The sequence below is a fragment of the Polypterus senegalus genome, chromosome 15 (genome assembly GCF_016835505.1).
Source record: "Polypterus senegalus isolate Bchr_013 chromosome 15, ASM1683550v1, whole genome shotgun sequence".
NCBI classification, from domain to species: domain Eukaryota; kingdom Metazoa; phylum Chordata; class Cladistia; order Polypteriformes; family Polypteridae; genus Polypterus; species Polypterus senegalus.
The window spans coordinates 90,552,792-90,565,798 of record NC_053168.1 but is presented as its reverse complement, the minus strand read 5'-3'; the positions used below and the strand labels follow the sequence as shown (position 1 = coordinate 90,565,798).

Below are 13,007 nucleotides of genomic sequence, written 5' to 3'. Positions count from 1 at the left end.
ACAACCGCCAATGCCTCTTAAACATCTTAGATTCACAGGTGACGATTTCAGTAGTGGACACTTTGATGTTTATGAATGTTTAAACTCTCAAATGCTGGATGTGATATTATCGCTAAAACCAGTTGTGTGCTTAAAACGCTTGACAGATGCCGAATGTCACTTCAATACAACAAATCCTGCAAATACTGTCATAATTGAAACAAACCATGAAACTCAAACCGATTATGACAGCAGCAATCCAAGCGATGAGATTTGAGACAAGATTACTGTTCACATGGCCAACTGTAAGTTGCATGCTCAAGAGTAAGCTCAGCGCACAGCTTGGTCATGTTACAACCGGAGGGCTGAACTGACAACATGGTATACAAAGAGATCCTTAACAAATAATTATTGGCATATTTTCCCTCAGTTTAAAAAGGTAAAATTTTCTTCTTAATAAAAATTTTAATGCAGTACTTCGCCTGCGAAGCGCGGGTATTTTAGTAGTTGTTAATATTTATTAGTTTAAATATTATGCAGTTTAATGATGGTAAAGTTGTTAAAAATATCACTTTAACTTGTCAGTGGACAGAGATTGTTATCATTAACAGAAAGTGTAGTTGGTTTACAAAAAATATTTACTATTCCTTTTCTAAGACATGTTGAGTGCAATACAACTGTTGACAAGCACCTCTGGATATTTTACTAAGTCTAAATGCCTCTTTGGATTGTTGACAATATGTTGTCAAAATTATAGTTTAAGTTTTTGCAAAATTTGTTCAATAAAAAGGTTCTATATTTTGACTGCATCTGTCATGCAATGTGATTCCTTCTCTTCATTAGTGCCATCCCCTTGAAAACTATCACTTTATGGGGCCATGCAAACCTGTATTAATACTTGTGTGCACATTAAAATGTTTTTTTTGTACAATGTACAATGCTGATTACAGTGGAATAGGTTATTCTTAGCCAGTCTACTGAAGTAATTGCAGTGGAAAATGTGGTTAACATCCATCCATTCATGCATGGGAAAAAAAATACCGTTGAATACCGTGAAACCGGTATAATTTAGAAAAATACTGTAATATAGAATGTTGGTCATACTGCACACCCCTAGGGGTGATGATGATAAACTCTTTATTCTGACCCAACAAAAGAAGTGCTAGTAAAAATGAGCTTTACTTGGCTTTACTGTGTACTGTATATCACCTTTCATTTAACCTAATAGTTTACATTGTTTGGCTATAGTGAAATATCTGTTGCAGTTATTTAATTTTTACACATCACATTCTCTTGCTTTTTATACAGAGTAGAAAAAGTATAAAATGAAAGCTTTTGCTTTATATGTATACTTGCTTTCTTTTGTTATAATTAATATTACTTTTCTATCTAATTTAAGCAAACCAATGCATGCAAAAACAATTTTTTTCTTTTATATTTTTTCAGTTATTCTCAAATACAACTGCTTGTCAGATCCTTGGAAATATGTGTGTTCAGAATATGAATTCCTTGAATGTTCTCAGTAATGATGCCTGTGGACTTTTTAATATAATCTACAGAAACACTGCTGGTCTTGGAATTGTTCAGATGATACCATTTTGGTAAGCATAAGTTAATTTGGGTGCTCAATTTAAGTAGTATTTCTTTTTTTTCTTATTAAAGGGTAAACAGGAACAGAGAAAAGCATAAGTGCTTTACTCTTCACAGTTTCTTGTTTTATTACTCTATATCATAATTATGGCCTGAACAATATGTAAATTGTAAAAAAAACTTTTTAATTCATTATGTTTAGTATTTAGCCCATCATATATAAATCAGATATTCCTGGTTGTTTATTACTGCACTTCCCAATAAAATTTAAAAAGAAACATCTGCTTCACACCAAAGTGTGTTTTCTGTAAAAGGATGATATTCAGTTTAACAAGACAATAATTTCACAATAAGCAGTCATACATTCAAGTAGGCATTTTGTACAGAGCGGCTTCATCTGTATTCATAGTGTTGCACACATTGTCATGACACTGTACATTTGAAAAATGAAGTGAAATAAGAATTTATTTGTAGTAATTCTCTGAACATCAATAATTATTTCCTAAACCACTACATCCAATTCTAAAAATGTGTAAAATCTTTGCAGTAAGCCAGGCTATTTTGTGATTCAAGCCTGCAGCATTGTGTTGTTTAAAACTAGAGTCCCTGAAGCCTATGAAAGTATATATAATGCCGGACCACTATAAATTCCCTCACACCTCCTCATCAGCATCTTTGTTTTGCAAATGTGTCAATCAGCACTGGCAGCCCGCTCACTCATCCACCATCGAGGCAGCTGAAGTATGCAAATACTCATAACTGAAGTCTGTTTATCTGGGTGTGAAATGTCCGGAATTGTTTAGGGTAAATAATAATTGTTATTTAGAATACATACTTTTCATGTGTGTTCCATGTCTACAATGATCTGTATAAATGTAGGATGACAGGAAATAGGAGGCAAGAAATATTGTACACATAACTAAAACAGAAACTTTTTTCATGTTATAGTAATAATTGACAAAATGTTGACATGAAGTGTATAATGTGTGAAGACTGAAGTCCAAATATCAAATAAACACTTTGGTATAACAAAAAAGAGCACTTTTACTCAAGAATATAACAAAGAAAAAGAAATTGTTCAATTTACATGTTACTGGCAGTATGCAAAAAATGAAGCCCAACTATGTATCAATATGAAAGTAGACATGTCTGCTTAGTTGGTGCAGAGATAAGGAGTGCTGCCTTTCAATTAAGAGGCTGAGGATTAGATCCTGGGTCATCCGCACATTTACCGTTTTGAGTAGCTAGCTTTTATTATAGGTACTATTATATAATAAAAACATACATTTGATTTGAGTCTGTAGCAGCTGGTGTAAATTTATGGTACTTATAAAAGTAAGCGCTGAAGGGATAAAAGCAGACACAAAAACATAGCTCAATTGTTTCTTCTTGGTGTCTTGTTGAGCAAACAGACTCTGCAGTGTCTATGGTGGATGCTACTTTTTCCTGCACATGGACATTTACATCAACTTGTCATTTGAACGATTTTTTTATTCAAGAATAAAACTGAATAAAAAAACATTCAAGTTAAGTTTTATACAAGTGTAAAATGGAATAAAAAAATCATTCAAATGGCATGTTGATATGAATGTCCATGTAGAAGGAAAAGTTTTACAAGTACCATAAATTTACACAGGATGTTACAGACTCACATTCAATATATGTATTTGTTATATTTTAATTATAATAGCAGCTCACTACTCAAAGCGCTAAATACAGAGAAGACACTGGGTTTAAACCTATTACATCGCCATTGCTAAACGGTAGCTTATTCACTGCGCTATCTGCACAGATACATGACAGAGTAGCGTTACCATTGTGACAACTGGTTGAAAATGAAACACGCAAACACACACAAATGCGAACGTCTTTTATTTTTTACCAACTGATAGTTTGGTTTTAGCAACATGTCAGTTGAGCAATTTCTTTTTCTTCGGTTTTATTCTTGAATAACAGCATGATTGTTTTTTTACACATTTTGTGAAAGTGGTTCTTGGATATTTGGGCTTTACACATCCTACAGTTCACGTCAGAATTATGTCGTTTTTACTATAACAAATGAAAACATTTTCTGTTTTAGCCGTGTGTTCAGCATTTCTTGCAATGCATTTCCTCTGTCATTCTGTATTTGCAAAAATCGTTGCAGACGCGGAACACACATGAAATTTATGTCTTTCAAATCACTATATTTCATTACCTGTGTAATTCCTTACAAATGCATCACCAGATAAACACTTCAACACAGACTTGACCTGTGAGGATTGCAGCAGGGCGATGCCTTAATCTGACTGAATGGGGTGGGGGTTGTGTAGCACACTGCTTTTTGCTAAATCACACATTTACAAAACAAAAGCTGGCTGTTAGCACAGTGATAAGGAGCTACAAGCTTCTTGGTGAATATCAGGAAAATTTTAGGAGGTCAGGGACAACAAAAAAAATTGTAAGTTTTAGGGATTCTAGTGTTAAGACTTCAACAAAATGAATAAGTGAATAAGGTAAGCGTTTGATTTTAGTGCTTCCTTAGCTGTAAAGGATGTCTTTGAAGTTAATGCCTAATTACAACTTATAAAATATTATCTACTACTTTGATAACATTACGACATTTAATAAGACATGTCTATGGGAGCTAATAAACATTCTACCTGACTAGTAAGTTTCTTGAGAAAAAGAAGTGTTCAGTGTTCAGTGGTCTCACTACCGTCCTGTAGACCTTCCTTTTCACTCTTGCTGATTCCTGTCTGTCACAAATCACTCCTGACATTCTCTTCTCCACACACTACCAATTACTCTGTACTGTTAAACCCAGGTATTTAAACTCATCCACCTTTGCCAGCTCTACTCCCTGCATTCTTACCACTCCTCTGATCTCCCTCTCATTTACACACATGTTTCTGTCTTATTCCTACTGACCTTCATTCCTCTCCTCTCTGGAGCATATCTCCACCTCTGCAGGGTCTCCTCAACCTGCTCTTTACTCTCGCTACAGATGCTGCTGCTCATATAATATGTAAAACTAAATTAGTAGAAGAATGGACTCCCCTTTCTTTCAAGATGTGTTCCAGGATGAGGGATTAGCATTGAAATGCTTCAGCTTTGAATTTTTTTTTTTTGCTTTTGAGACAGTGATGTTTGTAAAATGTAGTTATTAAGTAAACAATATAAAATATTGATATATTAAATACTTAAATGTACTGTATTCAACTGTTTGAAGTCAATGTGTGGAATATTTTGGTTTTTGTTTACATCTAAATTCCATCTTAATGTATAGATAGCAGTAGTTTCATATTAAGGCTCTTTGAACATTTAAATATCCACTGATAAACACAGGTAAAACAGAAGAAGAATTGTGGTGTGTTGTATGACCCTAGTGTTTAAGGAGATGGCTTATGAATAAGACTTGTTTATTTCCTGCTGCTGACTCATTGAGTGATCCTGCCCATTTCACTTAATCGGGCTATACTTCATTTGTAAACAGAAAATGTAGTTTATATATGTGAATGATTATAATGTGGCACTTTGTACTTGTAAGTATTTTTGGAACGGTATTCAATCTAGAAAAGTGATAAATTCAGACATGAGCACCAGTAGGCTTTGCACCCTATGAACCAAGTTACCCAAACTATTCTACAACACTTCAGTAATTATTTACCACTGTGATGCTAGGCTTTATCATCATAAAATAGGTAATTATGATATCAATTAATGAGAAGAATTCACAATTAATTGAAGAATGACATATTTGAGGGTTCCTCTAGAGTGCCTCTTTCTCTTGTATGATTTGGCTCAAAAACTAATCAGCACATTGTCATCTCATAAAAGGCCTAAGTTTCGAGTTTGTTATTTTTCCTTCCAGCCATTTTAGCACTAGTCCATCCTCAAGAACTGTGACACACAGACACACGCACAAAGACAGACACACAATACCCATCATCGAGATATTTTGTTTTGTTTTGTTGTTTTTGGTATCGGGGGACCTTAAAACATCAAAAACCGGCGATAGAAATTTTTGATGATTTGCTCCTCCCCCATAGACAATAGGTTATGGTGGGGGAGGGTGCAAAGCAAAAATAAAGAGTACTTCTTCAAAACCCAGCCCTATTGTCCTGAGATAAAAGGGATTTTAAAGGGTTGAAGACCACCAATATTTTGATCACATTGAATATTAATTCTGAACATGTAGTCACCATGTACTAAGGCATTATAAATAGAAGCTGTCATGGATGGCAAAATTAAGAAACTGTAGACACTGTGTACGTGTTCCTGTAATCCTCAAATAAAAGGGAATGAAAAATGTAGGCAGAGTTCAACAGTAAGGGGTGTTAGACAGACATCTCATGATTTTATTGATGTTAAATAATTCATCGGGGTTTATATTGTAAAGTTTGGCATAGGCTAGAGATTTGTTTTTTGTCCAGGGAGACATTTGAGCACTTTTGGTGGGGTCTTAGGCTAAAATTAGTATTGCTTCATTATACTGTGGGTTTGAAAAAATTACTAGAGTAATAATTACTTGTATTCACTCAAAACCACCATTCCCTGTTGCTCTCTTTCAATCACATTGTGAAAAACAGCATCTTCAACAAATAAAACACAAATCGCAGCTTATTGTTGCATCGTGGCTTGGGCTTATCTCAATTTTCTTTATTCTTTCCTTTTTAAGTTTATTTGTATTTTTCTTACTTCAAAAATTGTGTAACATTGCTTTGGTATTAGTTTTGCGATTTGCACATTGACAACAGTACATGTTGGCTTTTTCAAAAACACAAGGCCGTGCATTGATAAAACAAATTTAGCATAATCTGTTTATTGTCATATGTGGTGTACACAGAAAGCTGAACTGCATGCTTGGCCAGGGCTGTGGAATAGGAGTCTAAAGCAACTATTAAGTTACTGGACTCTGAGTCAGTTAAAATTAACCTCTTTTTTAATTTTGTAAGTTTTGACTCTGTTTAATGTTACTCAATGTTTGTAACATTTAATAAAGAATGTTAAAAAAAACAGTATGTCATCACTATAGCCTTTAAAACCAAATTTTAACAGTTTTGGGTGCTAAAAAGTAGACTGATGATTCAAGTTGGTAGTGATAAAATGATTTGTATCTTGTGTGTTGTATGTTTTCAATGAACATAGTAAATATGTGTATTATCGTGGTATTTCCCTCCACTTGCCCTTTTACCTGTTTCCTCAAAGGTAAGTGTTCTCGTCAAGTTCGTTATCGGGTTGGTCTACTGTTGCACTTTTAGATGAACACACACACACATAGATAAACACACACACAGACCCTAAACACAACAGTGCTCCATGAACGACACACACACACTGATTAACCCTTAGCACTTTAAACCACACAAGTGCTTTAGGAATAACAGCCTGTCATTCAGCACTTCAAGAGACTTACTCATTTTCGGCACGAACAACAATACAATGTTTTAGTGATATCTCAGACCTAAATATTACTTTTGGTCTACAAGAATACATTTAAACATACAAAGACTCAGCACTCTTGACTATAGGCCATTCATCAGCCAAGAATACCTTCTTTATCGTATCTGTCCCTTCTGTTGAGTATAGCGCTCTTCACTCTCAGCCATATAAACCTCGCAGCACAGAAATAATGGCAAAAATTCCGGCTGTCACCAGGTGCTCAAAGAAATCTAACTTATTACTTCAATCACTCTAGACATTAAGACAAAGCATTGAAAGTTAAAAGCAGCATGGTATTTATTACAAGAATAATAATAATACCACAAGAACAAAGAATACTAGAAAATAGGTAGTGATAGGAAAGTCTGAATATATATAGTCTTTAGAAAAAGCTTACGAAAAAGTTACAGATGACAAGGATGAATGTCCCAGGGAGGCGTTTGATTTAGCAATCGGTGTTCATGATGCCTTTCTGACGACCAGGGCCGTCTTCGTCCGTTCCTCTTCTTCTCTCTTCTTCTCCCTTTGCTTCTCTTTCTTCTTCTTTTACTTCTCTCCTCTCCTCTTCTTTCCAAACCAAGGCATATTTATTATGAAATGTCAAGCCTTGGTTTCACAACACATGCACCTGATTGGCTGGCTGTCAAAATGATTGATGAATTAATTCACTGTCCGTTTTCCCACACAACAAAACCATTGATGTACTTTGAGGTAGCAGTCCCAGGCTATAAACTAAACTTTGTTGTTCCAGATGTCCATCCATAAAGTGATCAATAGCCTGAGGTACCAGCTCAGCATCCTTTCCCAGGCAATAAACCAAATTAGCACTAAGCTATGAACAAAAGTAAGGTGTAAGGGAAGAAAACCTGCTTTAATTTGTCTTAGTTCATCTGTTGTCTTGTCTTGAACAAAATATAATGGAAACCAAAATGTACAGATTTTATACACCATAACAATATGCTACCTAGAAATTTTTATTTTTCAGCTGGCCTAAGTTACGCAGGTCACCGTCAGTACATGCCGGCGCTTATCTTTTTCTGTCTGGTATGTGGTGTGGACCAATGTCATAGAATGTGGTGCATGCGCCTGTCACGAAACACATTGCTCCCAGTCACTGAGATGATTGTAATTGTGTCCTGTTGCCAAGGTTGATTTTCCTTTAATTCATGAACTGCGTTCATGTCAGACCAGGGATTTGATCGGTCATCCGTTCTTGTCATGTCAGCTGTGTAGCACGTTGCAGGGTGGGGGAGTTTCCTGTCAGTGGTGTATGCAGCTGTGTTGTGAGGTATGTTGCACATCATTGGGGCATGCTGCTGTGATTATGCTCTCAGAACATGCACCTAGAGGCACTCTGCCACATTTGTAATAGCTGTGAGAGGGACTCAAAATAAAGTATTGGTCCCAATATGCTCCGATCATCCAATACATAAGTCACGTTGCATGTATCTTTTGAAACCAAGGTCAAGCTTCAAAGGCTAGGGTTGTATACGTTTTTGTGTGACAAACAGACAAGCCTTATGATTTTATTCCTTTTCCTGTAGTGTGAATATGCATTAATTATTAGTTTCGTCCTTCAGTCTGTAGTTTAACAAAATTGAAAATATGTCAAATATACAATTGCATAAGAATACAATAATATACATTTTCAGACAAACAAATTGCTCTGTAAACAAAACACAACGTAGTTTACTAAAATCTAAGAAACAATACATTAATTAGAAAGCAAACATGGCCTTAACAGATGCAGTATGCAAGTCATCATAGCAATGCTAAAAGAAAACAACGTCAAAACACTATTAATTGTCCTCAAGTATATACAAAGTCAGTTAACTACAAAAGGCTGTTGCAGGTCTGAGGTTTGTTGTGGTCTGTAAATTAAAACAAATACTGGCCCATTCACTTGTTTTCACAAAAACAAAACAAAGAAAGCATTATTGCTCAAGTAGAATATTCACTCTGGGTTCACCTGTCTTGTGGGCACTTTCTCACCTAAAAAATTGTTTGCAAAGTCTGTGTCCTTAGGAGAAGCTGGTAGTCTTCCTCTGAAAATAGCATTCTGGGCAGTGATCAAAAGCATCCCATCCCAGAACTTAATTACTGGGATGTCTAACAGACAGACTATGCAGACTATGAACATTCACCATTCCAGTGATGGCTTGATGCATTTATAGTGAGAAATTGCTGTTACACACCCCCACATGCAGTGTGTTTCTCTGCAGATGCATCCTTGGTGCTCTCTGTTGTTCATGTTGGCTTTAGCTTCCTGGCACAGACAAATATATTTATGTATGAATCATTGAATCATAGCTATAGTGCCCTTAGTTTCAGTAGGAACACTCTTGCCACTCACTAGTACCAAGAATCCTATGACTGTCAGTGCCACAACTCTCACCGCTCTTTTGTAACAAGACCCCTGAAAATCTACTGCAAGATTCTTTTGCAACTTCTTTTAGCTTCCACTAACTAATGCAACTGTTACCCTCCATCCCTCATGTACTAGTACTGAGTGATAAATCCCAGCATACTGCAAATCCTCTCCCCACAAATTCAGTCATGACTTATGCTCATGCCCACTGCTTGTTTTATGTGCTCCTCCTTCTCTGTCTCTGATTGACCAATAGATATGACCAGCTTAGACTTGTAATTTAGAGTATGCAAGAAGGTTGATCTGTTCTGATTTTTCTGAATCTTTCTGCCTTCTACCAGACTTTTTACTTACGTTTTAATTACTTTGTGTCCTTTGGCAAAGTCAGTAGGGTTTATATATTTGTCAATGTGTTTCTTTATAATTTCAAATATTTATGTGGATTTTTTCATGTTTAAAAATACAAAAATCAAGGTTAAAATGTAGTTTACAAATTAAAGTATCTTTTAAAATGTAATATAATTATTGATAACTAAATCCCACGGAGTTCACCTCGCCCTGAGTTTGTCATAGTCACAGAAATGTTCAGGAACTTTGTTGAACTCTGCAACATACATTGAAGTCAGTGGGGAAGATGGAATGGAAAAAATATTTGAGTGGATTATAATAATACAGTTGTGTTGTAATTGTTCTCGAGGGCTAGTGAAACATCTACCAGCTATGCTGGACAAAAATGTGATCTGAGCTGTAAGGCAGCAGTGCTAACCACTGTGCATCAAGCAACAAAAAATGCATAAAGAACAGTAACTACAAACTAAATAGAACAAATTACCGAAATATAAGAATAAGTAAAAAAAATATTTATCATTGAATTCACAGAGTTCCAGTCTTGGAGAGCACATTAGCCATGTGACAAAGCTGGGATGTAGGATTTTCTTATACCATTGTTTGAAGTTATTTCTTTGGGTGCATGTGGAATGTTCTTTTTTTTTTTGTTTCTGATCACTGTGCACATGGTTTTAACCTTTTTCTGCCATCAAGAAAATAGAAGCATCTCGTAAATAGTAGTAAATCTTTTGTTGTTATTATTTCATAGAGTCATGTGTCTTCTTTCTCTCTTCCTTTAAGGCTAATTTTGCATGCATAGTTAACCATGTGGCACTGCGGAGACTAAGTAATTGAGCATTCAGGGTTTATTGGCAGTACTCCTATTTTCCTTGTGGTCAGCCAATGTACTCTTCGAATTAAAATACTGGACGTTTTTTATTTATTTAAATATAAGCATTACAGGGTGCAAATTGGTTGAAACATCAACCAATTTAGATCTTACAATACACATGTTTGAAAGTTCTGTGCATGGATGCTATGATTCTGTGATGTCACATTGGCCTCGCAAAGCATCATGGGGTGCAACGAAAAAAAATTAGTTTAGGCTAGCAGCATGGCAAAATTCAAGGAACCTATTCAGCAAACACGGCATATATTCTGCAAAAAACTCTTCAGTGAATTTCACAGATCAACACATAAATTATCAGCATATTTGTTTACATTTTCACTTTTTTTTTTTTTACTATATTTGTGAAAAGTTACAAAGGTTTCTGTTTGTAAATGGAATTTGGTGTTATATAACCCCTAAATTGAATATTTTGCTGCTTTGCTCCTAATTATGCATTGTTGTGTAAACACTAAGACCTCTTATCCTCTGTGTCCAGTGTCATGTAAATAAATTTGAAACTATTGCGTGGCCTCCAAAAAGCATAAAGGAGAAGACAGTCATCTCTACGTCTTATTAATAAAATTCCCAGATTATAAATAACTAGACATTAAGCCCGTTACAATAACGGGTGCTAGAACAGTAGTACATAAACATTAGTAGGAACAGTCTATATTAAATGGCAAGGGACCTTGTATGTGGCTGTAATATGTGTCAATGTATTGTGTGCCTTTAATTTTCTCTCTCAGTAATACTGGTTTGTATTTCCGTAAAATGCCTGTAATTTTGTCTGACAGTAATACAGTGGGACCTCTGTTCATGACCATAATTCGTTCCAAAACTCTGGTTGTAACCCGATTTGGTTGTGAACCGAAGTAATTTCCCCCATAGGATTGTATGTAAATACAATTAATCCGTTCCAGACCATATGAGCTGTATGTAAATATATATTTTTAAGTTTTTAAGTACAAATATAGTTAATTATACCATTGAATGCACAGCGTAATAGTAAACTAAATGTAAAAACATTGAATAACACTGAGAAAACCTTGAACAGCAGAGAAAACTAACACTGCAAGAGTTCACGCTATTACAACCCGCTCGCTAAAGACACTTTTTTTTAATGTGTTTTAAGCACAGGGGAAAAAAAGAACATTTGAAAAATCCGTAATTTAATAAACAACCAAGAAAAGTAACATTGCAACAATGCACGCGTGCACCTGTGTGTGTGTCTCTTAAGCACGCGCCTCTGTGTGTGTGTCTGTCTGTCTCTCTCTCTCTGTGTGTGTGTGTGTGTGTGTGTGTGTGTGTGTGTGTGTGTGTGTGTGTCTGTCTGTCATGCACGTGCCTGCGTGTGTGTGTCTCGCGCGCACACCTGTGTGTGTGTGTCTGTCTCTCACGCGCACGCCTGTGTGTGTGTGTGTGTGTGTATGTCTGTCTGTCTGTCTCTCGCGCGCACGCACCTGTGTGTGTCTCTCTCTCTCTGCACACACAGGGAATGCAAAGGATAAGACTTAACATGTGCCGTGTGGCCCCACGCATGCGCACTTCACCAGAAGACACACACACGGACACCTGGACACACACAGGGGTTTTATTAAAGAGGATAACATGATCCTCATTATAGTTACATTGTTAAATATTTTAACTTGTTGCCATTTTTGCATTTTTTGTGGCACTGTGCTAGATCATTTTGTGCCATACCCTTATTAAATTTTGACTCCTGGCCTATTGAGTGACACATGCAAGCAGTTGAAAAGCCATGTGTGAAGACAGTGGAAAACATTGCTTTACCATTGTTTGATTACAGAAAGCTCCTGGATTTAGTTTAGGTCATTCATATTTTGCATATTTCATAGAATCATACTTCTTCAAAAACCTTTTATTCTTAGTAACTGTATTGACATAAGGTTCCCATGATAATAGATAGTGTAAATATAACATTTTCTTGGTGGGGTTTTTCTTTTTCTTTTTGTAAATCTGTGCAATTACTTTGACTTGTTTATGTAAAAGTTGAACTTACCCAAATGTAACATTTTTATTGCCTTTTAATGAAAGGGAATAACTGAAAAAAGAATGCACCATTGGCATGCAGGCTGCTAGTATTCAAATCAACAGAAAGTTTAAAATAGAAAAATAAAGGTAAGAAATAACAGAGTCTTGATAAAAGAAAGGTGTTTACCTCTAGCACATTCTGTTAACCAGTATTGCAGAAGAAAGTAACTTTTATATACTGTGTGCAAGGTACACAACTTTTGAAAGATAATTTCTGTTCATGACTAAAATACGGTTCCATGCAAAAATTTAAATACGGCTGGCAAATTACATATTTTTTTTATGAACATTTTAATGTACATTGACAATTTATTCAATGACCTGAAAAAATGCAATAAAATAATAGAGCAAATGTTACATTTGCAAACATTTGGGTAT

The 13,007-nt window shown here is 35.5% G+C and overlaps 1 protein-coding gene across 3 annotated transcripts in view; it reads left to right on the top strand.

Annotated features, from left to right (window-relative positions):
* Positions 1-13,007, top strand: part of tmem67 (transmembrane protein 67) — a 160,888-nt gene that overhangs the window by 72,148 nt on the left and 75,733 nt on the right. For all 3 annotated transcript variants that reach the window (XR_005630735.1, XM_039737301.1, XM_039737302.1), the window contains exon 8: positions 1,426-1,580. Coding sequence is in view for 2 of the 3 variants with exons in the window: in XM_039737301.1 (XP_039593235.1) it covers positions 1,426-1,580 (155 nt within the window). In the remaining variant the exon portion in view is untranslated. The remainder of the gene's footprint in view (positions 1-1,425; positions 1,581-13,007) is intronic.